Source organism: Denticeps clupeoides, chromosome 6, assembly GCF_900700375.1.
Source record: "Denticeps clupeoides chromosome 6, fDenClu1.1, whole genome shotgun sequence".
Lineage (NCBI taxonomy): Eukaryota > Metazoa > Chordata > Actinopteri > Clupeiformes > Denticipitidae > Denticeps > Denticeps clupeoides.
In genome coordinates, this window is record NC_041712.1 from 22,359,468 (window position 1) to 22,384,954 (window position 25,487).

At 45.0% G+C, this 25,487-nt stretch overlaps 4 protein-coding genes across 9 annotated transcripts; 1 reads left to right on the top strand and 3 right to left on the bottom strand.

The window, feature by feature from the left end:
• Positions 1–359: 359 nt before the first annotated feature.
• On the top strand, positions 360–4,183 carry LOC114792928 (C-type lectin domain family 4 member F-like). The gene is made up of 11 exons (XM_028984467.1): positions 360–542; positions 657–770; positions 845–913; positions 1,294–1,401; positions 2,026–2,124; positions 2,271–2,366; positions 2,486–2,578; positions 2,691–2,762; positions 2,911–3,062; positions 3,153–3,262; positions 3,732–4,183. Exons 1-11 carry the CDS (start codon positions 431–433, stop codon positions 3,889–3,891), a joined length of 1,185 nt encoding a protein of 394 aa, XP_028840300.1. The 5' UTR covers positions 360–430; the 3' UTR covers positions 3,892–4,183.
• Positions 4,184–4,212: 29 nt separating this feature from the next.
• Positions 4,213–12,047, bottom strand: srrt (serrate RNA effector molecule homolog (Arabidopsis)). Of its 4 annotated transcripts, none has more exons than XM_028983382.1 (20): positions 11,950–12,047; positions 11,386–11,531; positions 11,140–11,268; positions 10,587–10,730; positions 10,300–10,488; positions 8,951–9,120; positions 8,676–8,860; positions 8,471–8,584; positions 7,726–7,891; positions 7,430–7,590; positions 7,260–7,321; positions 7,040–7,118; positions 6,214–6,399; positions 5,954–6,124; positions 5,670–5,823; positions 5,391–5,584; positions 5,155–5,311; positions 4,947–5,042; positions 4,758–4,854; positions 4,213–4,483 (listed from the first exon to the last, which is right to left on the bottom strand). In XM_028983382.1, exons 2-20 carry the CDS (start codon positions 11,502–11,504, stop codon positions 4,408–4,410), a joined length of 2,649 nt encoding a protein of 882 aa, XP_028839215.1. In that variant the 5' UTR covers positions 11,505–11,531; positions 11,950–12,047; the 3' UTR covers positions 4,213–4,407. The 4 variants fall into 4 exon arrangements, with proteins under 4 accessions (XP_028839215.1, XP_028839214.1, XP_028839213.1 ...); XM_028983381.1 differs by having other exon boundaries at positions 5,954–6,136; XM_028983380.1 differs by having other exon boundaries at positions 11,140–11,283.
• Positions 12,048–14,207: 2,160 nt separating this feature from the next.
• On the bottom strand, positions 14,208–19,464 carry LOC114792712 (beta-enolase-like). Of its 2 annotated transcripts, none has more exons than XM_028984073.1 (12): positions 19,418–19,464; positions 17,933–18,022; positions 17,448–17,543; positions 17,296–17,354; positions 17,136–17,205; positions 16,920–17,053; positions 15,499–15,721; positions 15,205–15,402; positions 14,888–15,089; positions 14,594–14,702; positions 14,447–14,505; positions 14,208–14,377 (listed from the first exon to the last, which is right to left on the bottom strand). In XM_028984073.1, exons 2-12 carry the CDS (start codon positions 18,015–18,017, stop codon positions 14,308–14,310), a joined length of 1,305 nt encoding a protein of 434 aa, XP_028839906.1. In that variant the 5' UTR covers positions 18,018–18,022; positions 19,418–19,464; the 3' UTR covers positions 14,208–14,307. The 2 variants fall into 2 exon arrangements, with proteins under 2 accessions (XP_028839906.1, XP_028839905.1); XM_028984072.1 differs by lacking the exon at positions 19,418–19,464 and adding an exon at positions 18,178–18,293.
• A 772-nt stretch (positions 19,465–20,236) lies between these two features.
• rnf167 (ring finger protein 167) lies at positions 20,237–25,389 on the bottom strand. Of its 2 annotated transcripts, XM_028983675.1 has the most exons (11): positions 25,183–25,389; positions 24,601–24,823; positions 24,262–24,443; positions 23,897–23,977; positions 23,675–23,812; positions 23,451–23,538; positions 23,276–23,366; positions 23,073–23,178; positions 22,623–22,716; positions 21,777–21,857; positions 20,237–21,620 (listed from the first exon to the last, which is right to left on the bottom strand). In XM_028983675.1, exons 3-11 carry the CDS (start codon positions 24,364–24,366, stop codon positions 21,163–21,165), a joined length of 1,242 nt encoding a protein of 413 aa, XP_028839508.1. In that variant the 5' UTR covers positions 24,367–24,443; positions 24,601–24,823; positions 25,183–25,389; the 3' UTR covers positions 20,237–21,162. The 2 variants fall into 2 exon arrangements, with proteins under 2 accessions (XP_028839508.1, XP_028839507.1); XM_028983674.1 differs by lacking the exon at positions 24,601–24,823.
• Positions 25,390–25,487: the final 98 nt, after the last annotated feature.

The window sequence follows — 25,487 nt, forward strand, 5'->3', positions numbered from 1 at the left end:
CAGAAAACGCAATTTTTGAAGAGGAGTTTTTTTAATCTGCCATACACTATTTTACAGTATTTGGGGTGATGGTTAATATTTAATATTTCGGTCAAATCAACAAGTATTTGTAAAAAGTATAGGTTTGTGCAGTTTTTAAAATGGCACTTAAATAGAGATGTTGAACTTTGGAAAATGGTACTATCTGGCAGCATTAGAATGATTGTCTAGTCTCTCAACAAAACTGAAAAAAGTAGTTTTTTTGCAGAGAACAGACAATGGAGCAATTCAGAAGTTCTCATATTTCACTGAAATAAACCATGACAGCCCCTTTTAAAAAAGAGAACCAAAAGTGCTCGGTCAACTATCCTCCACATCTCTCTGCAGAGAGATGCAGTCTCTGTGTAGAGGAGCCACTAGTACTGAAGAACTACTGATCTACTGAAGAAGAATGTCGAAAGAAGAACTGAGGAGCAGCTCTCTGTCAATGATGGAGATAGAGGATTCTGAAAGCAGCAGTTTAATGTCTGGTCCAGGACAGATGTCAGTAAGAGGCTGGACAGGTAGGACATGCAAATATGTCTGACTTAGTGCACTTTAATATTTACATAAAAGCATGGTTCACATTGTTGTGTGATGTGTGTGTGTGTGTGTGTGTGTGTGTGTATGTATGTCAGCATTTCGCAGCAGGCTCCGCCCCTCTCCTGGTCACCTCCGATGTCACCTCTACAGCATTTTGTCTGTGTCTGTGGCGCTGGTGCTGATCCTCATTGTTGTAATGCTGGTTAGACGTGAGTAGACAAGGATAACAGAAATCAAACACACACACACACACAGAGAGTCTAATAAACTAAATGTCTTACAGTTGGTAAAGAGGACAGGAAACTTTGGGACCTGGAGAGGGCCGTGGAAAACCTGAGCAGCTCTTTTAAAGGTTATTTCTCCGTTTATTCTATATTCCATAATTATTATTCCATCATTATTTCTCCATGACCTTGTTTCAAACATGTCTTACTACAACACAGATGTAAAACCTTTACTTTGAAGGCATGTGTTGCGAAATGTCCTTGCTTGAAACTGGGATGGGCTGTGGGAGAACATTTGTGCTGACTTTTGGGGAACTAATGAAGGGATGACTGTGCCAGTTACTTTAGTGCAGTTCCCATTGTCAAAAATACAAATGTTGGCAAAAACAACAATTCAAAGACAGAAAGGAGGAGACAATTGAAAAAGTATTCAGCTTTGACTGTGTGATATGCATTGAATTTCCAAATGGCCTGAGAAGGAAAAAGCTCACATGACACATCTCTGCAGCACCTCCTGTCTCAGAGAGCAGATCTGGAGCTGAGGTTGCGCTGGAGAACCTGGTGGCCAACCTGACTTCGCTTTTAATTTCACTCTCATCCAAAACGCAGGAGGAAGGTGAGTAATAGCAACATTCTCAAGAGTTTACAAAAGAAAACAGCTCAAACAACCCCCAATTTAGACCCCAGTAAAAAAATTATAATAAAAAAACAAAACCAAACAAAAGGAAAGGAAAATAAAAATATACATACAGATAATACACTAAAAAAAACAGCCTACAATCGCCCCCACAATCAATCTATAAAAAAACAAATAAATATATAAATAAAAAATGAAAACCACCACTGCAGAGCTCCACCGAGACATGGACTGTATCACCCAGGGTCAGGAGGGATCTGAATAAACTGAATCTCTCCCATGCCAGCAGGAGGAGACATTTGACCGAGGGGACACATTCAATTTACATTTACAGCATTTATCAGACGCCCTTATCCAGAGCGACTTACAATCAGTATTTACAGGGACAGTCTCCCTGGAGCAAGTGTCTTGCTCAGGGACACAATGGTAGTAAGTGGGATTCTAACCCGGGTCTTCTGGTTCATAGGCGAGTGTGTTACCCACTGGCCTACTACCACCCTCAATACCATGATACTCAGTCATGTGGTTGAATGTTGCAGAATTCTTTTTTTTTTATCTGAAATAATTTATTGTATGAATACATGCATGCGTGAACACTTTCAGGTAAACATGCTCGACACCGGGATCTGGCAGAACTGAAGATCGCAGTCGACAGTGTGAACGTGTCCTTGACTTCACTCTCATCCAGACTGCAGGAAACAGGTTCAGAAAAGATTCAGATTCAAAAAACTAATTTAACTCACTTTCACATTCTAATGTCTACAAGTTATGAACACACGGTTTGTGGATTAGTGTGAAAGGTATGGTTAAAAACATTTAGAGTGATATTTTCTGAAACTCAATTTCAGCTACAATGGATGAGAAGAGGTCAACTCAGTGGCAGGCGACGGTGACCAATCTGACCTCATCTCTAGCTTTGTTGACATCGGGCCTAAAAGAACGAGGTTAATGCTGTGACAACTCCTAACAAATAATAATTCATAAAAGTTCTAATTCAAATTCAGACGTACTCTGCTAGGCTCAGTGTCACTGACATCCTTTATCTGTAACCCTTGACCCCCAGATGCTCAAAGCGCTGAGCTGATACAGATAAGGGATGCGGTGACAAATTTGACTTCTCTCATACACACACTCTCATCTAAACCACAGGAAAGAGGTCAGTCTATTCCTTTTACACTCGGAAAACCTAACCAGTGCTTTTAATTGATCCTCTTAAAAAACTGTCATGTCGTTTACGCTTTTTATTAACCATCCACTTGTGCTCCAAGGAACAAGTCCACAGACACCAGCCACCAGAGTTCAGACTCATTCAGAGCCCAGCCCCACTCCACCCTCTCCAGGTACCATGAGACCTCGTGCACTCCACCCTGAACACTCCACCCTCAACATTTCATATTTGTTTTATTTTAATTTCATGTTAAAATGTATGCATGAAAAAAACACAGCTGTATGAGTTCCACAGAAGGGCTAACGTTTCTCTCACTCCAGCGAAGGCTGGGCTGCGTTGCCATGGGTACTGGTTTCTCCACTCGTCCAGCTGCTACCTGTTCTCCAGCAGCACTCTTTCATGGCAGCAGGCCGCAGACTCCTGCCGATCACAGGGAGCCATGCTGCTCGCTCTAGGTGACAACAGTGAGTGGGTGTGTATCATTGTCCATTTTATTTACTCATCTGCTGGTGAAAAATCTTCCATTAAACAGAAGCTTCACGCTTGTACACGATCTCTACAGCGATTTGTCACCAGTAACTCTATACCAGGGATGTTCTGGGTGAGCCTGACTGCGAACGCTACTGGCCAGTGGAGATGGGTGGATGGGACGCCATGCATCATAAATAAGAGGTGAGGCTCTATATGTGGTTATCAGTGTAACAAATCATCGGCAAAATAACCAAGATAAAGAAAAACAGTTAATTAATTTTAAGGAACATTTTAACAAGAACTAGGTGAGCACTTTCATTAGTTCACTTTAAAAAAAATTTTTTCACTATGTATTTCAAAAATACATACATTCATACGGGGAAGTGGGTGGCCTAGTGGTTAAGGAAGTGGCCCCATAATCAGAAGGGATTAATAAAGTTTAACAAAATAAAACAAAAAATAATGCTATCTGCATGAGTGCAAAGTGCTACATAAAGTGAAGGTGTGTCCTCTGCATTTGAGCAGTGGGCTGCCATGAAAGGTGCCCAGGAAGCAGTGTGTGTGGATGGTACTTTGCTTTCGGGATTCGAACCAGCAACCATCCAATTACGGGTCCGTTTCCCTACCCGTCAGATTTTATTCTCACTGCATGTCTTTAAACCCATTCCAGCACAAGCCACTGGTACGCCAGTTCTTCTGAGCAGTGGAGGATTGACAGCAGTGCAAGTGGGAGGAGCTGCAGCTTGCTGAGGGATGATGGGAAACTCAACACGGACCACTGCTCCCGTAGGAACAGGTACATCTGTGAGCGGCCGGCCACGCCTGCCTGACGTTTCATCATACCTGGACTAAGGACCCTTTGTACCATAAATGCCTATACTTGCTAAACAAAGAAAACATTTAATACACATTTCCATTAAAGTCTGAATATAAAACCCTCAATAAAGATGTTAATCTGCTGTATACATTTACTGACCAACGAAACACATCTTAGAAAAGCTCATTTTTGTATGCAGTTATTACACATTATTTTCAATGCAGTGCATGTTGTGTAGGTCCTTTATCATAAAACAGCTGATATTACTTCAGTAACAATGTTGTTAATAAAACTCTGAATCATAAGTTCCACATGACTTTTATTGTAGGGGAAAAAAAAAAAAACAGTACACGAAGAATCATCTGTAGTAAGTCTCCATTAAGAAGGATGATTGGTCAGTTAAAGCAATGCTGCAGTCAAGGGAGCACTGTGAGCAGGACTACATGAGCAGACAGACAACTGGGAACTAGAAATTTAAATAAAACGGGGTACATTCTTAAAAAAATGGGAGAATAAAACTTGAGCTCTCCTAAAAGAAGTCGACATCATCGGGTGCATCCAAGTCTCTGTACTCAATGATGTTGCGAGGGTCTCCACGGATCATCCTAGAAACATGGATGAGGGATGTGTCAGTTACTCCACACACAATGGCAAAAAAAAAAAAAAAAAAAAAAAAAAAAAAATTCAGGCCAAACATTAATATAAATAAATGGATAAATAAAAAGGCAAGCTTCTGTACAAAGATGATAAATGCTTTTCACATATGTGCATCCAAAAATATTTATACAAAAACTGAGCAAACACACGTATAAAAATGAGACATGTAATTAAAATAAAGAAAACAATAAAATATTCATATGGGAAATGACATGATTGTACCTGTTGCGCGGTTTCCCTGGATAGCCTCCCTGTCCTCGGAAGCCGTCGTAATTACCCCTGCCGCCCCCATACTGATTTGGTGGGTAAGGAGGTCCACCTAATATGAGGAGAAAAACTTGTTAATTCTTCTTATTATTATTATTATAACAACTAATAATATGGTCGTCTGAAGAGTACAAAAACACCTACCTCCGTAACCCATTACTGGAGGCCTTGGCTGGCCAAATGCCATTAAACCTTGAGGGCCTTGAGGTCCAAAAGGGAGACCAGGCGAAGAAAGAACACCTAAACACACAAAGGTCACTTTATTTTTTATTCAGCTAGATAAACATGAAGGATTAATCGTACAGGAAAAGATATACAAGTAGGTAAAATACACAGGTAAGACATGTCTCACCCTGTCCAGGTACAGGTGGGGGCGGGGGCTTCATCTCAGGAAGGGCGGGCCTTTTGGCATCCATCAGGAAGTTGTTAAAGAACACCACTTCCTTCTTTACCTCCTCGATCTTGTCGCCGTGCTTGTTCAGGATGTGCTTGCGTACAAACTCTGGGCCCTGTTGGGCAGAGGGAGGTTGAGTTGTGCACCGATGCTACTGCTCTTCAGCCATGTCCAGAAAAGACCTACCAACTCACCTTAAACTTCTTCCCGCTGAGGGGACACAGCCACTTGTCCTTGCCCAGCTCCTGTGTGTTGGCCAACACAAACTTCTCTACTTCCTGTTCGGGGTCCTTGCGGCCCATCTTCACCGCCTCGTCCTCGGACAGGTTCTCCTTTACGCTGAACAGGGGGACGAGCTTCTCCTCAAATGTCTTCTGCCAGTCAGCCACTACACGGCAGGAGAAATCGGCAGGGCGATTTAATTCCAGCCAAACAGGGTCAACGTCAGCACTTTTCCGAGCCCGCCGACTCACCCTCTCGGTGCGTGATGCGGTTTGGGGGGATGGGGCCGCGTACGTGGATGATGCCACAGCGGTTGGGCATCTCGTCCTCACTGGGGTACTCACAGGAGTTGTAGTAGTCTATGGAGTGGACTATACGCAGGTACAGAAGCAGGCGATCTAGAACCTGAAAAACAGACATGAGCGCCCCCCCCTTAAATTCAGATCTGGGCAGTAGTGCACACTGACCACTACTAGATGGGTAGCTGTACTGTGTGTGTAAATGTACTGTGAAACACTGACTAATCAGGATATACCTTCACCAGTTTGTCGTCCCTCTCTACTGTGATCTCACATGGGTTACTCTCCTTTGCGCCTTCTTCCGCGTCAACTCCGCCCACACTGCCAAGCAGCTCCTCCTCCTCAGCGCTCACCTCCTCGATGAGGTAATCTGTGATGTTCTTTAGTATGGGGTTCTGGGCAGGGAGCTGAGAGAGGGACTATATATTAACTGTGTTTACAGTCAAGTATGCACGATTCGCGTGCCTCTCGATCAGTCTGCGTGTGTGAGACGTACCTCGGTCGGACTCTCTCTGGCTTTGTGGCTCCACAACCTCTCTCTCTCGTCCAGAGCATGGATAAGTTTTGCAGCCAGCTTGATATCATTGCGCAGGATTTGCTTGTGCTGCGTGATACCATTCACGTTGCGGACACGCCGCACCAAATCACGGTTCACACCAGGAGCCAACTCACAGTCACGCAACTAAAAACAAGAGTTAAAAATAGTTTTTTTGCACATCATTAATTATAAGCATCTAAAACCAGGGTTTTTACACATTGTCAGAAAAGAATTTCCATGACTTTTCAATTACTGTAAAGCAAATTTTCATGACCATGTGTTCACTACAATTTCTGTGCAAATGTTAAAAAACATTTCACAAAGAGTCCAATTTACCAGACAATTGTTAAACAACACTTATGACAACCCTGAAAAGCTTATCTTAAATGACAGTGTTTCTTCCTCCAAGTTTGCGCAGACAAAGCCGAGTAAAACGGGTAAAATCAGGTTCAGTTGTAATTTACATGACATTTAAAAGGAGACATGGCTGTGGAGGTGCTAGAGAATGGAAGCAATGCACGCAGCACCGTGACGTGGTTCACTACGTAAAGCAAGCAAAGATACTACAGGCCTGCACTAGTTTTAAACGTTTGCCTTGTATGTATGTATTCAATGTATTTCATGTTATACATTCATGTGTCAATCATGTTTCAATAACTTTATTTCATATTCTGGAGCCTGGAAAATTCTCTTTTCAAATTCCATGACCAAAACTTGACAAAACCCGTAGGAGCCCTTCTCTCACTTACCTGATTAAAGCCATTAAAATGAAACCTGCACTCACCCGAATGTTCTGGAGGTTCCAGCAGATCTCTTTGATGTTTACACCCCGGTCAAATGTTACCCAACAGCGCCTGAAAAACCTGAAAGGCAAAGGCAACGTTTAAATATCCATTGCAGCCGAAAAGAACTTCAAGGCAGTAAATGTGTTCCTCTGGGCTGCCATGACATATTGAGAGAGAGAAAGAGAGAGAGAGTGTGTGCATGCAGATGACTTCACTGACCTGCGTTCAGGCTGGGGTTCAGACAGACAGACGCGCATGAATCCAGGGTACCGCCGACACAGCTGAGGAGAAACAATGTGGACACTGAGTAATCTTACAGTTAGAAAAAACAAAGAAAAATTATTCTTTAAACTATTAATATGTGTTAATCATTTGTACAGGAAACTCACTGCGACAATTTCAGCTTTGGAGATGGTTGGGGCAATGCTCCTCATGAAGAGGGAACAGGTCTTGTGAAGGGGGCGTGGTCGTGGAGGCTGGTCTTCTTTTGGTTTCTTTTCTTCCTCTTTCTCCCTTTCCTTCTGTTTTTCCTCTTGACGGCCCTTCACATCTATGGATTAAAAAAAAATGTGTGTATATGTGTAATAAATATAAATATATACATATATAAATATATATGGGTGTGGTGTGTGTGTACATAGTAAAGATACAAAAGCTGGTACAGAGAGGCATCTATGTCACTAACCTTCTCCTTCTTCCTCCTCTTCCTCCTTGTCCTCGCCCTCTTCCTTCTCAGCAGGTTTGTCCGAGGAGCGCGAGTTTGAGTCAGAGTCCGAGTCGGACTCGCTTTCGGAGGCGCTGGCTTCATCCTCGCTGTCCCCGCTGTGCTTCCTCTTTCTTTTCTTACTCAGCTGTTAAGCAGACACAACACAGCAGCAGTAACATTTAATACCGTGTACAGAGGTGAAGACGCGCTTTTTAAGTGTACCATGACTTTTTAAATCACTCTAAGGCAAATTTTCATGATCGTATGTTCACGGAAAATTCTGTGCAAAAAATAAATAAATAAATAAATAAATTTTATCGACAGCGTTTCTTCCTCCAAGTTCATGCAGGCTGAACCAGAGCAAAATGGACTTCATAAGGCTCGGGCGTAAATCATCAGCTGTAATTTACATGAACTATAAAAGGGCACACACGGCCACGTGTGGAAGCAACGCGCACAACACCATGTGACGCGGTTCACTACGTAAGACACTACAGACCTGCGCTAGTTTTAAACATCGCAGTGGTAAACTTAGAAAAACAGTTAGCGTAAGACTGAGTGAGAAACATGTACTTCGTTATACATTTGTGTGTCAGATTTCCAAGGACTTCTCAATAATTTTTTGCATTCCAAAGCATTTCAAGGCCTGGAAAATTCCTCTTTTCAAGTTCCATGATATTTCCAGGTTTTTTTTTTTATGACCATAGGATTCCTGCATGCCTACCTTCTTGGGCTCAGGAGTTTCCTCTACCAGGGGCTCTTTTTCTGTCTTCTCCTCTCCCTCATTCCCATCTGGCACTGCTTCAGTGTCCTTCTCCAAGTTGGCCTCCCCTTCCACCTAGGAAAAACCATGTGAGGAGAGGGAGCTATGAAATGGAATGATTCGATTACTGAATATAATTCCATCCAGGAAGTCAAAATAGTCGAACCTTTTCTTTAACGTCTTTATCGGTGGACTGTTTGTTCTCAGGATCGATGGGCCGGGACTCGTCTCGTTTGGTGATCTCAGTCCCAGGCCCTCCGGCAGACAGTTTTTCTCGCTCCTCCTCCTCCTCACTGGGCATCTCCAGAATACGCAGGTCATTTTCAGTCCCGCCTTCCATCTTGATCACAGCTGGATTTTTTTAAAAAAAGCAAAACCAAATATCAATCTAATTTGCATTGGTAGCCATTCATTAAATTAAAAAATAAACAAAGACCATACATGCATCCATGATCTTCATGATGGCCTGGGCACGTTCAATGTCAAGGAAAACATTGTCAAACGAGCCGCTGTCCATCATACACATGTAGACATTCAGGCGGTTCTGCAGGGCGCCGCGGGCCTCTGCCTTTCGCCGGCCAGCCTCGTCCGGATGGTACTTTGAGCGGAACCTGCAGTGCCAGAATAGGATTGGCAGGGCGGGGAAAAGACTTAGTTAGAATCGCTTCATGCTCATCTTTATGTGTCCAAGTGCACTGCTGATGAAGATGTATTTACCAGATGTGTTCATACATTTTAATTGTATTGAGAACAGGAAAAAGTCTGGGTTTATAGCAAGAAATGCTGAATCAGAGAGTAACAATTAACTGATCATGATTACATCAACTGTGTCACCCAACTCACCAAAAGTCAAGCAGAGATGAAGAGTATAAAATCAAATAGAAGTAAGAAGCATGAATCTGAATTATTCAATGGGGGGGAAAAAACACACTTGGCATGGTGAGTTCTACATTTACCTTTTCTTCTCCCAGCATTAACACACAAATACACTCAGAGTGGTCTCCTCAGTCAAAAAAAAAAAAAAAAAAAAATGTTCCGGTTTCCATTGCTTTAGGAAACCGATTTGTTCCGAATATTAAACAGAAAAAAGATACGACGAATAAAAGGAAAAAAAAAAAAAAAACTTTCCGCACGCTCGAGTGGTGTTATTGTGAGTCGTCTGACTACCTAAGAGCCCTAGTACTTTGATTCTAAGTGCAACTGCATTGTGCGCAGTGCAAACCCTGACTGACTGATGCTCAGTGCTGCGTGGAGTCCCGTTTCTCATCTTCCAAAACCTTGTTGTAAAGGAGGGTGGGGGAAGCAGGGAAGGAGGGAAGAAGCATGTGTTATATCCAAAACAAAAGAGAAAAGGAGAGCAATTTGGCAAATCCATCAGCTCCTGTGAAGACAGTGGTGCATATAACAAGCTTTAAAAAAAATCCGGCACACGGAAAATAATTTGAATCCCACACACCACCACCTGCTGCTACCCTTCCCACATAGAGGTCCTCTTGAAAACAAGTCCTAGTAAATACCCTTCTATCCTCACTTTCATACACCATTTACTGTATTCTTGTCTGCTATACCCAAACAAGTGAATGCAGTTTGGACTAATATGCCTTTAATCTTCCCAATATGACCCAACACAATAATTAGTGGAAATCTAACCTAATGACCTCACCACCCATGAATAATATTTTTACGGAAAATATACACTCATGACTCCCAGATAAATAAATTAAACTGACCAGCCCTCACCATTTCAGAGCCACACTATTAACACAGGAGGGGGGAAAAAACGTCCGTACCACTCTTCGTCCTTGTGAGCTAGGAAGAAGTCCTGCATCTGCTGCCGCCTGAAGTCGATTTTGTACTCATTGTAGCGCTTGACAGACTCTGTCTCGTCCACAGAGTCATCCAGAGAGAGCAGGAACTCTTTAAAAGTCTTCATCACGGGGGGAGGAGGACCCAGGTCCATGTCGTGGATGTTACCCAACCTACCACGAGTGATGGAAAACACACACAAACAAATCAACGATGCATGTCTGACTTCATATTAGCGGCAGTGCTACTAAACGTGCCCTCCTCTACTCACCTAGCCTGGATGGGGATGGCATGGTGAGGCTGCATCAGGTGCATGTCCGGGTGACCCCAGGGTTGCGGAGGAGCATAGCTCGGCCCCCCACCGCCACCGTAGCCCAGATCGTAGCCTCCATGGTAAGGGTCACCATGGTCATCCCTGCAGATACCAAAACAAATCCCGATTAACAACTTTTACAGCATATTTGTATAACAACTGTTCCTGCTAGCTGTACAAATGCGATGTGCAACTTGTTTATATAATAATTATACTATTATACAGTCGATAAACCTCAAGTAGTATGTTGTGATGGCTCAGAAACACCCATCAGATTGCCCTACCACCAGTATTTTAGCTGTTTGAATATTAATTAGGAAACTTTATTGTCCAGAAACCACAGGTATGTTCTGATAGCTCAGAAACACAAGTATTTGGTGCTGCACATAACGTGTTTTCCTTCAACTACTTCAGCTAAACTTTAAAAACCAAGCGATGGCAGCATGCATTTGAGCGCAGTTGCCTGCCGTTTTGGTAAGCAGGACGAAATGATAGAACACCGGATTCTCACCAGTCTCTCCTCATGCGTTTGGGCTGAGGACTCATGTCATGTCTGGGGGGGCTGAACCTCTCCCGGCGGCCCCTGTCGTAGTCCCGGTACTCCCCGCGGCTGCGCCGCTCTCTACCGCGGTCCCACTCTCTGGCCGACGGACGTCAGCAAGCACAAGAGACGGGAGAGCACCATAAACACCAAGCTTTCCGCAGAAAGGGCTGAGAGTGGCTGAATCTTAATTCAGCCGAACGTCCTCTCGCTCACCGGTCGTTCCAGTCGTCTCTGCGCCGGTCCTCTCGCTCCCTGGAGCGGTCGTAGTCGCTCCTCTCCCGGCGGAACTTGTCCCTGCGGCGGCGATCGTACTCGTCGTCGCTGTCTGCCATCGCGACGCCGACACACGCGTCTTCCGGCTGGAAAAAAGAAACAACAACTTTGTAAAATTCACCGCTTAGCAGCTGAGAGACGGAGGTACGCGACGCATCCGCTAACCGGGAGTAGCACGCCTCGCTCCAGACGCCACAGCCGAGTTGTAATCGACCAGATAACCGAAGCTGCGCCAATGCGGCGATTTTAGCGCAGAAAAACGAATCGTTCGGCGTACGATTAGACGTAGAATATGAGATTATTCGTCAAATTAGTTCCGGCTAGTCAAGATAGCCTAGCCTAGTTACAAACAAAAGCTCGGTTTAGCACAAAGGCAAACGAGGTCTACTTTAGGGGCAAGAAAAAATCGAACAGAACGCAGTCACATGCACAATCGACAAATGATTGTGCATGTGAATATAAGTCACATTTCATTTAGGGCAGTACAATTTTAAACACAATTACCGGCTTTTTTTTTTCTATTCCGTTCCTTTTAGCTGCACTCCCGCCACAAGCTGCCCTTCTGCCAGTCACCCTCGAGGAAAATGCCCGGATGTGGTCGCACAATGTAGCGCAAGAACGCACAGCGCCCTCCTCCGGCCGCAGGCGCACACCGCAATCCGCACCTTCGCGAGAACACGCTGCTGGGTTCTTCAACGTCCCAGTTCATTTATGAAAAGCACGAACTTACCATCATTGCACGGCGGTAATGTACGAACACGACCATATTAGATAAATTTAATTGTATTGTATTGAATTGAATGTCTTCTCCTTATGAAAGTGAAGCGGTTTTGTGATACACTGCAGCACAGCACACAACAAAATGTGTCCTCTGCATTTAACCATCACCCTTGGTGAGCAGTGGGCAGCCATGAGCAGTGTGTGGGGACGGTGCTTTGCTCATTGGCTCCTTGGCAGTTTGGGATTCGAACCGGGGTCCTTTCCTTACTCACTATGCCACCACTGCCCCAGTGATGCTCATGATAAAATAATGAGATTAATATTATATAAAAATGATGTGCAACATATAGCATGTAGCAATATACATCAAGCAGACCCTGCCGGCTTTCTTGTGGCAAATCCTACTATAATAAAATAACACAGATGGCAGTGGAAAGAAGTTTTTTTTAATTATGTTTATGATATATCAAGTATTTAATCAAATGAGCAATAATTCTCTTCTGTCCTTCGTCCTCTTTTAGATACCTTCATGATATTCCAACTTTCTCGTGATGATCTGTACCATTTTGACCTAAAACAAATGCATAAAATGCTCACAATAGGTTCAATCCCAAATGTTCTTTCAAAAACCAAACATACTGTGCTATTTCTTTACAACGTACATTTACTCTTTTACTCTACTGTAAAATACTTTGCGGTAGTCTCTCCTCTATCTTCACGTCAACAACCCACCCCACCCACTCTTCCTGCAAGCTCCTGGTTCGTTGCCCGGACTTTTCTTGGTCCTGCCCCGAAACTTGTTCTGATGACCCATGAAATCCAGCAAGAGGAGCGGCCATGGGTGGATGCGCTTCACCGCACGCCCCGTGGCGCGGTGCGGCTCTGGCCCTTTCAGCAAATACCGTTCCCTGCGAACGGGTTGTGATGATGATAAGGATGAGAAGGACATGTCTTCTGCTGAACCCTCAGGATTAATTATGGGTATGGGCATGGAAATCCGTGCAGCACGTGAGCCATCTAAAATCTGAGGAGAATGCAATTTGACTCTGTGACAGGTCCACAGTTAAACAGTATAAAATTATATACTGAAAGTAAAATTCAGATCAACACATACCACTGCTTTAAAAAAAAGAATTTCTTCTACAGAAATAAGTTTGTACCAACCTGAGAGTTCAGTTGCTCAGGGAACTGCTTGGAATTGACCCGTGGAGTAGAACACATCAGAAGGACGGTAAGGTATGAGAAGAAGGAAGGTGACCGCATTGCTTCTGGTGAAGTACGCTTTCTCCTATCAAGCAAAGATCTCCCGGCCTTATGCCTCAGGGTTGTTAGACTGTTGGTTCGAACCTGCGGTTTTATAGGTTACCGTTGGGTGACATCACATGAGTGAAGCATTTGAAAAGACTTTCTTTGGTTTGTCATTTCTTTTGAGTTATTGGCTCAGGCATTGTGGCCAACCAACACTATTCAATTCTTACCCCAGGAAGAAAAGTTTCACACAATTTCATACCATGTCCATTTTGAATTTGAACCCTTTAGATTTGCATGATATTAAAGCGCACATCAGATTTACACGTAGAAGAAAATGTTGTTATTATTGGGTTGAACAGTAAAATGTACGGAACAGGTAAACAGGATAAAATGCGCCGTAATGGAGTGGGGCAACGTGAGCAAGGAGCTAAAGAAACTGGAAAACAATAAGACAAAAGTTAAGACGTGAAGAACAAGGCAGCGGGGGGCAGAGCATGAAGAAAGAGCAACAGCCTCGCCCACACAGGGCACGCATCAGGCCTCACTCATTATACTAATCAGCTTAATGAGGACATTCTGAAAGGCCGCGTTACCACGGCGCGGGAGATCAGCATGGATCTTAGCACTGAATGCCGCCTCCGCTGGGCTTTGATGACTTTGAGTGGACCACCGAACTGATTCAGCTTCTCCTTGGTAGGCGGACTCCTACTCACAGCTGCACACTGTAAATTAAGTAAATGTAAGGTATATCGTCTATTTAAAGGTATAGGGTGCCAAATAATGTGCTAGTATTGATCTGTAATCATTTATCTTTATTTGTCACACGTTTTTATCAAAAGCCATGTGGGTTTTCCGTGACAGGGAGTGGAGTGGTGGGCCCGGTCACGATGCTCAGTTGATTTTGGGATGACGGAAGTCGTTGCCAGCGAACTTGGCATTATCACCCAGATCCTCCTCAATCCTGAATGGAACAAACAGAGGTGTTGTAGTAATGAAGAGGAACCGTGAAGAGTGTCTCTTTGGCACTCACCTCATCAGCTGGTTGTACTTAGCCAAACGTTCTGACCTACAGGGGGCGCCGGTCTTGATCTATAAACACAACACAGTTTAAAGAGATGGAAAAAACAACCAGAGGGCTGTAGCATTGATGATGTCGTTGTTTCAAATGAACACAGACCTGTCCAGTGCACAAACCAACAACCAGGTCAGCTATGAAGGTGTCTTCCGTCTCTCCTGAACGATGACTAACCATCACTCCCCAGCCGCTGGCCTGAGCCAGTTTGCACCTGTTAAGCCACACATATAAAGAGAGTTCATCATTCTTGCTTCAACAAAAAACCTGATCCTAAAAATGAGTCCATCAATTGCTTTGATTTACCAAAATTACAATAATTTTCAAAGATTGCATGTACAAAATGTTTCGACTCTAAAGGGTTTGGGAACAACGGTTTGTGCTGCACTCTGTACTCACGCCCTGATGGACTCGGTGACAGTCCCAATCTGGTTGACCTTCAGCAGCAGGCAGTTGCAGGCCTTTTTCTCCACAGCCTGCTGGATACGTTTGGGGTTGGTCACTGTCAGGTCGTCTCCAACTACCTGGATGTTTACAGATTCTGTGAACTTTGACCAGTTCTCCCAGTCATCCTGGTCAAAGGGGTCCTCTATGGACTGAACTGTCAGGCAAGGGCAGAGACAATTGCATCCTCATTCGTGCTGCAGTGCTAATCCATAATTATATAGGACGAGTCCTGGCAGTAGCAGTGTGGTGTTTGTCTGTGAGTGCAGTACCAGGATAGCCCTTGATGAAACTTTTATACAAGTCCCCCAACTGATCTCCAGTAATGTGGCGTTTGGGGTCATCTGGGGATTTGAAATCCAAGTCGTACTTTCCATTCTTGAAGAACTCTGAGGCAGCAACATCCATACCAATGATGATCTTGTCTGAATAGCCGGCCTTCTGTATGGCCAATTTCAGCAGCTCCAAAGCTAAAGGGTCCACAGAAACCCCAGACGTTGAAGGAAGAGAACTACAGGTTATTATTTAAAACTGAGGTTGGGAACTGTCACCCTACGTTAGCTCACCTTCATTGTTCTGCAAGATGTTCGGTGCAAAGCCGCCCTCATCTCCAACATTGGTAGCATCTTTTCCATATTTGTCCTTGATGACAGCCTTTAGGTTATGGTAGACCTCTGCACCAATGCGCATAGCCTCGTGGAAACTGGAGGCTCCGACAGGTAGGATCATAAACTCCTGCATGGCGAGTTTGTTGCCAGCGTGGGAACCGCCGTTGATGACGTTAAAGGCCTACCGTGAACAGAGCAGGCATTGACGTAGGAATTGGTGGATGAGTGTGCTATTCATCCCTGCTGATTCCTCCCCACCACAGGACCTTAAAATATCCCTGGACAATTCTCCAATTCTCCAGCACGCGTAACCATGGACAATTCCCTCTCCTACTTGTCTCACATTTTGATTCCTTCTCTACAACATTGGCAGGATTGGTCAACTTTAATCAACACATGCTACTCAGATACTTGTGTAAAATACATTGGATGTAAACTCATGCAACTCCTTTAAAAGGGCAAGATGGCTGCTTCCGGTCACTCAGTCATTGAACGGCATTTACTGGACTCAGCGACTCAGCCCTCTCCTCATGTGACATGTACCCATATTGTTATTTTGATGTTTCTGCCTGGTCCAAACAGATACAGAAACATAGTGGTCATCCACCCTCAACAAAGCTTTACCGTCATGGGACCTCAGGACCCTTCTTGGCCTTTTGGCACCCTGGTGACACCTCTTGCTTGCTTGGGAGAGGCCGCAGTTTAAAAAAGATACAAGCAGGGGGTCTTCATTAAAAATAAAGCATAAAACGCCATGGACCTGGAATATCATATCTTACACATGCCCAATCTCTGGTCATCTCCAAACTGGCATAACTCACTCCTGGCTGGTCTTCCTCTTAGCGCTACTCGACCTCTCCAGCTGATCCAGAACGCTGCAGCACTACTTGTTTTCTGCCTTCCCAAATTCTCCCACACCACTCCAGTGCTGCGTTCCCTCCACTGGCTTCCTGTAGCTGCCCCTGCATCAGATTCAAAATGCCGATGCTTCCCTGCAAAGCCAAGGAAGGGTCACACCCTCCTACCTCAGATCCCTCACCACTCCTCGCTCCTCCAGCACTGCTCCACTGACACCAGTGGTACTATGAAAGCATTCATATACACTCTTCTCTGGAACTTCCAGTAGAAATTCCACAGCCGAGTCATTAACTATCTTTCAGCGCAAGTTAAAAAGTTTCCTGTTAAGAAAATATTTGAATATAAAGAGCTATTATGTACACTTTCTATATAAAACAGTATCTACAGATCGGGTCCTGGTGAACCAAACGAGGGATTTCAATCATGGATATTTAAAGCACTTATGTAAGTCACTCTGGAAAAGATTATCTGCCAAATGCTGTAAATGTAAGTGAGTAAAGTAGCATCAGCAACACACTCACAGGCACAGGAAGGATGACGTCTTTGTGTCCGGCAAGGTCAGCAATGTGCCGGTACAGCGGCACGCCCTTTTCTGCCGCTCCCGCCTTGCACGCGGCCAGGGACACGCCCAGGATGGCGTTGGCGCCAAACTTTGCTGCAGAGATATTGCCGTCTTCTGTGAGAAAACAAGGCCGCAAAACCTGGTGACAAAAGCGTGGCGATTTTAAAAGACTCACATTTGTTTTCAGTGCCGTCCAGCTCAAGCATGAGCTGATCGATCTTCTCCTGGTCAACGGCATTCAGCTTCTGCCCACGGAGGGAGAAAGAGACATGAGGACGGTGTCCCATGTTTTACTTCATTGAAGGACGACCGGAGGTTTGAAGGTAGAATTGTACCTTCTCCAGCAATACCGGAGCGATGTCATTGTTGACGTGGTCAACCGCTTTCTTCACACCTGGGCATAAAGGTTAAGAACTAGCAGTAAAGTGCTAGAGAGAAGCAGAAGTAGCTCAGATATACCATCAAACCTCAATGTCGTTGCGATCACCTTTGCCCAGGTAGCGGGTTTTATCACCGTCTCTCATCTCCAGAGCCTCATGGACTCCAGTTGAGGCTCCGCTGGGCACAGCAGCCCTGAAACGACCTGGCAAACAAGGCATGAGCTACACATCCTAAAAATGGCTGGATCTTGTGCATCGAGGGCTGAGAACCAAATGGGCAAACAGGAGATCAAATACCAAAAATTACCATATTTTCATATTTTTGAATCACATGGTGAACCATATTTATACTTGATTAAACCTTTTTAAATAGTCACAAGCCCCTCTTTGATACCAAATGCTTTAGAACAAATTCTTACTGAGAATTTATTCATATCCTTTGGCAAGTAGAAAAAGCTTAAGAAAACATCACCTGGTCCTCACCCATCAATACATTCACTGTGGGGAGTCATTTCATGTTCAATTTTCCTTTAGTTTGTCTCCCATGTGCCCATATGGTGTCTTTTGTTCAGAGAAAGAATGTATTCACTACCTTTCAAGGTGTAGAGGTCCACTTCCACAGTGGGATTTCCCCTGGAGTCGAGGATCTCACGAGCGTGGATCTTTGCAATGGACATCCTGGCTGTGAATTGTTGGGAGAAATAAAGGAGATAGATGAACTAAGAGAGATTGCCTTGTTTTGTTCATGCATTGCATTATGTCACACAGCGACTGGAATATTAGTTTGACCTCAAGACCGTAAACAGGGCTGCAGGAACCTCAGCTTTAATGTTTCACCTGCATTCGTGAGCCGGTGTAAAGCCATCTGAAGACCTGCAGCTCATGCTGCGACTACAATGCCCTTCTCATTCCTGTTGTCAGCAGCAATGCCCGTCAAATGCAGAGGGGCAGGAGGGACTCTGCTTCTGACAGACCAATAGTGTTGAAGTGACCACGGATGATGCACCAATGAGCAGAAAAAGGGAGCTAAATCAGGAAGTGTGATGTGATTGGCCGAGGTGCACAGGAGAGCTATAAATAGATGCAGGCAGTTGCTTATGTGGCCTGTGTGCATGCCCAGAGCAGTCAGCATAAGGAGTATTACCAGCAGTCATGGCAATTTCTTTTATTGTTTTACTTGAAAAAAAAAACATGTTTCGGAGCAGCTGTTATCGCATTATTTAGTTCATTAAGCATATTATAGCTTTATAACATTATTTATCCTCCATAAACAGATAAGGAACAGTTATAAATTTCAGCATTGGACCCAGCCCTTGAATGTTTGCTGAGAAAGTCTAATTATAACTGGGGATAAAGTAGAGGGAGGATCAGGATTTCATCTGGCGCAACTTAAAACATGCATGATGGACCACTATATATAGTCAGATGCAGGTAAACAAACTATATGCACTCCCCAGAAATGTCAAAGGTCATGGAAGGCATACAGGAGAGACACACCCCTTATACACTACGTGTGCGTACAGTATCCCGTGTCCCATTTCACCAATCAGCTGAGCGTATAGGGTGACTGCCGCTCTCATGTCCCAGTGTGACATTAGTGTAAATGCCAGTGCCCCTCTGCACCCGTCAGCCGGGTCAGCGCTTGGGCCGGGCAATTGAGAGCAGTAACTGAAAACGGCATAAATCCTGAGGCTAATCCCGAAAAACAGCAGTACATCGCGGGACTGCATGAGCAGCAACCAGCAGACTAATGCACTTACACTGTTGTAGACACAACAACAACATTTGGTGGTGCTTTATTGCTCAGTTTGTGAACTGAACAATGTATTTATTTTTATTCATTTATTTTAAACCTACATTTATTTCTTATATAGCCCAAAATTACATACTGTATGTCTCAATGGGCTGATATGGAAGATATGTGATTTTTCGCTCATTTTACACAAACTCGAAACATATGATGAATTACGTAATGTATCAGTATCCAGACAGCCTTTAATAAATTTGACAAATAATTATTACTTTCTGAAGTATGTTCACGCATGAAACGTACTGAAACAAGGGCAGACACACTCACCTGAACGCTGCTGACTGTGGTGGAGCCTGATCGACTGTCCAGATGTCTGCTGCGCAAATATTTAAACCTAGTCCCAAATGCCAACCTTTGAATACGGAGCCCAGGGCTTAGGGATAGTCACACAACTCCTTTACACCAAGCAAAGTGAAAGTGAAATGATTGTCATTGTGAAATACTGTAGCACAGCTCACGGCGACACAAAAGCATGAGTCCTCTGCCTTTAACCATCACCCTTGCAGTGTGTGGGCACCATGCCGGTTATGTGATTTGAACCTGCCCTAAGTGCAATGGTGCCCTAGCAGTTAAGGAAACAGACGGAAACGATAGGTTTTGCCGCCAAGATGCTGCTGACCAGCCCCACACACTGTGATTAATGTGACACACCACAGCACAGCACCCAGTGAAATCTGATCTCTGCATTCAACCCATCGCCAAGGGTACCGCTTTCGTACCCACCACCACTGATGTGTTAAATACAGAGGACACATTTTGTTGTGTGCACCGTGCACAGCGACAAATGTGCTCACTTTAGAAGGCCCCCACTAAATAATATAATAATGCCAGCATAAAGAGCCAGAATAAGGCCTCAGCAGAAGTGTGCAGTTACCTGCATGTTCTCTGATCTTACATACTAACCTCTGACCCTGCATCTCAGACCTACCAAGCTCAGCATGGCAAAATTCCTAAAAAGAAATTGACTAAATAATCTACGTTAGAAAATAAAGCTTCAAGAACCTCGTTTCACACCATTCGTGCTAATTTGCCTCATACATCATAACCACAAAGAGATGATAAGACAGAACACACAACACCGGCACACATAGGTAAAATTTCTTTTATGGCACAAAGGTAAACAAGGTACATTCCTAAAGAAAACCGTAAATCAGGCATCAAAGACAGACACACAAGTTGATCAGACAGGATAAATGGGGGTGGGGTACAGAAGAATTGACAAACTTGGTCCCAACTAATATTACGGCTAAAAGCTGTGGAAATGATTCTGCAGTTCATCACAATATTATAATGTAGTGTCTGTAAATGAACTGAAAGTGGGTCGAAAAAAAAATTCAACGTTAATGAGATGCTCTCTCCCTATAGCCAGTGATTATTAAGGTGATTTAAAAAAAAAAAGACAATCGGCAAAAGAATAGAACCACCTTAAAAACAAACAGTATTGTCTTATCTAAAAGCAGTGAAGGTAAAAAGATGGTGGCTGCGCCTCCATGTTCTTGAAAAGAAGTAAAGAACGAATGTTAAAACCACTGAATGTCCGTCAATGTCTCATGGGTAGACGTGTAAAGACAAAACCGTAAACATTTGTACGCTAAACACAAAAGTAGTGTTGAATTTATAGAGAATCTCTGTCTCAGTTCCAAGAGAAATGTATTTTTATCTTTGGGCACATTTGTTTCCTCCAGTATAATTAAATCAACCAACGTTGCACATTCTGCACTCAGGTGGTTCTCCAAGGGGACGAATGCCGGCCACCCGTCCGTATTGCACTAAAGTGTGGACTGGTGCACAGATGAGTAAAGCATAAGATCATAAAACAGGGTGTGGCCCACGGCCTTGTAGCAAAAGTGCTGATTTTTAGTGTGTGACACCCGACGTGGGGACGTACTTTGACCTACACACGAGTAAAGTAGTCTGCCCATCATCTTGACTCAGAACAACCCCTCATCTACGTTTCAAAAGCAAACCTACAGTGGAGAAGAAAAACGGACAGCTGAAGCTAAACTGTAGATTCACACCCCTACCGCTCCTCGGCCAATCAGCTGTGCCGTCTCGTCTTCTGAGGAGCGAGCCTGCTCCGTGTCCCCCTCTGACCCCTCATCCGAATCCTCCTCGGGAGAGTAGTATCCGTCGTAGCCCAGGAGCGGCGAGTCGCGCTGTGTGGCCGGGGCCAAGCACTGTGCTGGGGTCACTGTGGCCACTGCGGTCACCGTGGTAACGGTCGAAGCGTATGTGGCTGGGGGGCTTCCTGAGAGGGGGGAGCCAGGGTTAGAGGGGCGGAGCAGCGGGGTGCGCTCGGAGCTGGCCTCGTCGGCCCTGCCCGCTTCCTCGCCGATCCTGGAGCCGGCGTCGTCTTCGGAGTCGGAGGACTCTGAATGTTCTGGGTTGGGCCTGGTGACGCGCTGTTTGCACACGGGACAGGTCTTCTTCGTCTGGGTGAGCCACGGGTCCACACACCTGCAGTGGTAGGCTGGAGAAAAGCACAGACAAGACATTTCGGAAATGGCCAAGAAGCCTTTCACGTTCCCAGAAGTCCAGTATGTGTTTGTAGTCACACTGGTGAAGACATTTTGTGAAAGGCTGTTCGAACAGACACACACACACACACACACACACACACACACACCATGTGCACAGGGTAAAACGCGCAGCTTGTCTCCCTCTTCATACTCATCCAGGCAGATGGCGCACACATCATACTCATCACCTGAGGAAAGAGAGAATATGGTTCAGAATGAAGTGTGTCAGAGCTGTGATTGCACCCAGTCAGAGACGGACACACAGACACATCATCATACTCGTTCTAATTAAAGAAAAAAAAAACAAACAATATATATATGGCTATAAACAGAACATTTCACAAACGGCTGGTTGAGCATTATGGCTCAAAATGAATATAAAAGACAGACAGGATGTGCTATATCGAAATAACTAGGATAAACCAAATCTTTTTCCAGTCTTACAAGAGTGATAACCTAAAGGTCCCATGACATGAAAAATTTACTTTGTAAGATTATTTAACTGCCTATAGCTAGAAATGGTGAAAGGTGTAAAGAGTGCTTCGGCCATTCTGCTTTGCCATTTGGAAAGCAGCATCTCAGACGATCAGATCTGAACTTTGTCCCCTTAAGACATGGAAAGGGTACCTCCTGTATCTCATGCTTTTTCCGCCCAGAGAATACCCTAAAACATGGCCTGCACCGACCATCATGGCTTCCAAAAGGGTGAAGCATTGCAGTTGCTCAGTGATTGATAGAGAGAACCACAACCACTAAAACCAATATAAAAGTAAACAAAAATCTCACGTCGTTGGACCTTTACTATGAAGTAGAAGAACCTCTATATAAGCACTGGTCATATGATGATGGCTATGTACTGCACAACAGCCTGACTACATAGTCTCCTCAATTATCAATTTTTAGGTTTTGAAGTTTGAACAACTACATAGACCAGGAGTGAGGCTGGTCTCCACCTTTCATGAATTTGTGAATGGGAATTTTCTTCACTTGCTCCTTTGTCAGTCTGTTCTTCCTCAGCCTCTTCCTGTACTGCACACAGCGTACAACCTGGACCAACCAGACAGAGGGGGAACATGTCACCATGGCAACAATAGGCCACTGCAGAATTTTCACCAAGCAACAGAAAAATATATGAAGGCAGCTTCCCACCCGGGCATAACAGACATTTGGGGTGTTGCACAAAACTAAATCACTTCACCCACGCAGAGCAGACAGCTCAAATGGTCATAAACAAGGGACACTAAACATGAAAGGACAGGGTTGACCTTCAACTCTTTAGCCATTTAGAAGCCAATTTAAAAGAGCGATTTCACATATTGATAATGCACACAGGGCGTGGGTGCTTTGAGCCCTAATGCATTTAACTAAATTAAAATGAATTGATGTTACACACACACACTCACCAGGACAATGACCATAATGAGGATAATCATGCCCACGACTCCGGTGAAGGGAATAAGGTAATAAGCCAGGGGGAAGGAGAACTCTGGCCTCAGGATGACATATGACCTGGAGGGAAGACAGAAAATCAAAAATCTGCTCTGCAGAAAAAGCGTGTGAATACTTAAATGACGAAAAGCAAATGAAGGAAGAATGTGGCACTTACCCCTTCTCAGGTATGATGAACTTTCGGAGGATCTGCGATGCGTAGTAACTGGTGAAGACAGATGGGATTTCGATTTCCTCTGCAATAGTAACTGTTACGAGAGAGATACATGTTAGTAGGGTGCTGATGGACCTAGCACTGGTGCGCGTGCATGCGTCCGTTTTCTTCCTCTCACCATTGCTGAAGTTCATGTTGAGCAGGGCGTCAGAGTACATGTTGTGAACGATGGCCCCACTGAACCCAGCCTGCTGGGCATGGAGGACCTAAACGACAGGACATAAGTAAAAAAATAAAAATAAAAAATACGACCACAGCAACAGTCTCAAACATAACAAATTGACCTGCCGTGTACAAAAGGCATGCATGGGAAACACAAGACTGACGGGGAACTTTGCTGACCTTGATATCAAAGTTGCAGTCATAGCGGCGGATGAGAGCGATATACTTGGTCACATTGGCCTCTGCGGGTGAAGGAGGAGGCGGTGGTGGCTCGATGGGCAAACAGGCATTAAGAGGGCGGGCCTCCATCAGTATACCCTGGCAGACAGACATAGACCTGCATTATTTTCTGACATGAGATGAAACTTCAAATAGGTTTATAAGTTTCCCGCCATCTCATACCATAAGTCCATCTTTTGGCAAAAATGACCCAAAGAGAGCCGGACGATCCTCAAAAAGCATAGTCGTCATGTTACTGTAGTGCTGCAAAAAGGCAACAGGACAAACAACAATTACAACACTTCTCAATAGATATGTACCACAAGTAATAAGATTACGGGAAATTGATCATTATTGTCATTGTGAAATTACAGCAGAGAAGTGAAAGTGAAGCGATTGGCCTAGACAGGCGCCCGGGGAGCAGTGTGTGGGGACGGTACTTTGCTCAGTGGCACCTTCACATTACCCGCTAGGCCACCACTGCCCGTGATGTTGTTTGTTTATTTATTTATTTATTTGGTCCAGGTCCTGGCATAAACACTGCTCACCGCGTAGATGTAGGCCTGTCCAGCAGAGGGCGCCATTGTGCAGAACAGAGCCAGAGTCAGGGTCCCCAGTTGGCCCCCCATTCCCCACAGATCCGAACACGCCATCCTGGAGCAGGACGGGGGCGCAGCAAGCGGGCCGACAAACTCTGGGAAAAAGTGTCCGACGTCGACCCTCCTTTCACCTGCAAAAAAAAAATCCCACAAATTTAAAATCCATAACCTGGGACCAGTATTATCGCACAAGTCCAATAATAAAAAAAAAAAAAACATATTCTAATACAGGATTATATACCACTGTGGATCACACAACAAGAAAACACTGAAATGCTTTACTCTCACCCCAACGCTGGTTCGTTGTTTTTCGGTCAGTTTTAAGCGTCAGATTTTGCCGATTACGCTCCTGATCACAGCGATCGATAACCAGGAGCCACCTGTCCGGTTCGCCACACCCTCACTACCGGGTTTGGTGGGAAGGGCCCCGGAGTGAAAGCACGTCTCGGGTTCAACTCGGCGTGGCAACGCGATGCCGTGTTAAAGTTCTCGTCTGTACCACACACACCTTCTGCAAAACAAGAAGCCGACTGTTGGGAAGCGAGGGCGCCCCGGGGCGACCGCGAAATACCGAGGGTGTTTTTTTTTTTTTTTTTCTGAGGACTCGATATGATCAGTTGCATATTTGTTCATGATTATGTGCTGCGACCCAGCCGGGCACTTCAGCGGGTGGGGGACTAGCCACCGTCGCTAGCACGTCGCTACAAAAATCGCCCCCCCCTACCGCTTTCCGAGCGACGCTGGCCAGAAAAAGACACGTCCGCGGCGTTGAACAGAAAGTAGTTTATTCGGAGACGGATTTCAGCACCGGGACGGAACCGCCGAGGGCGAAGCTCCGGCGGGTTTCGCCGTAAACAGCGTCCGCCTTACCGTGGCAGCGACCGCGGGGTGGAAAGGCGAGTTCTCGGCGCTAACGATCCAGATATTTCTCCCCGAGGGCCCGCCGCCGTCCGCCGCCCATTAACTGTTCGCTGCTCCGGCGAACCTCGGCAAATTGGCAGACGTCGGGCTGCGAAGGGGCCGCGACTGGACGCCCGCGGCTGTTTACGCGTCTTCAAGGCCGAACGGCGCTGCGAAGTATCGCGAGATCTGCGGTCTTCGGGAATTCGGAGACGCCCGTTCCACCCTGGTCCGTCTTCCCTGCAGAAGCTGCCTTTAATAAGCCGTCGCAGGGG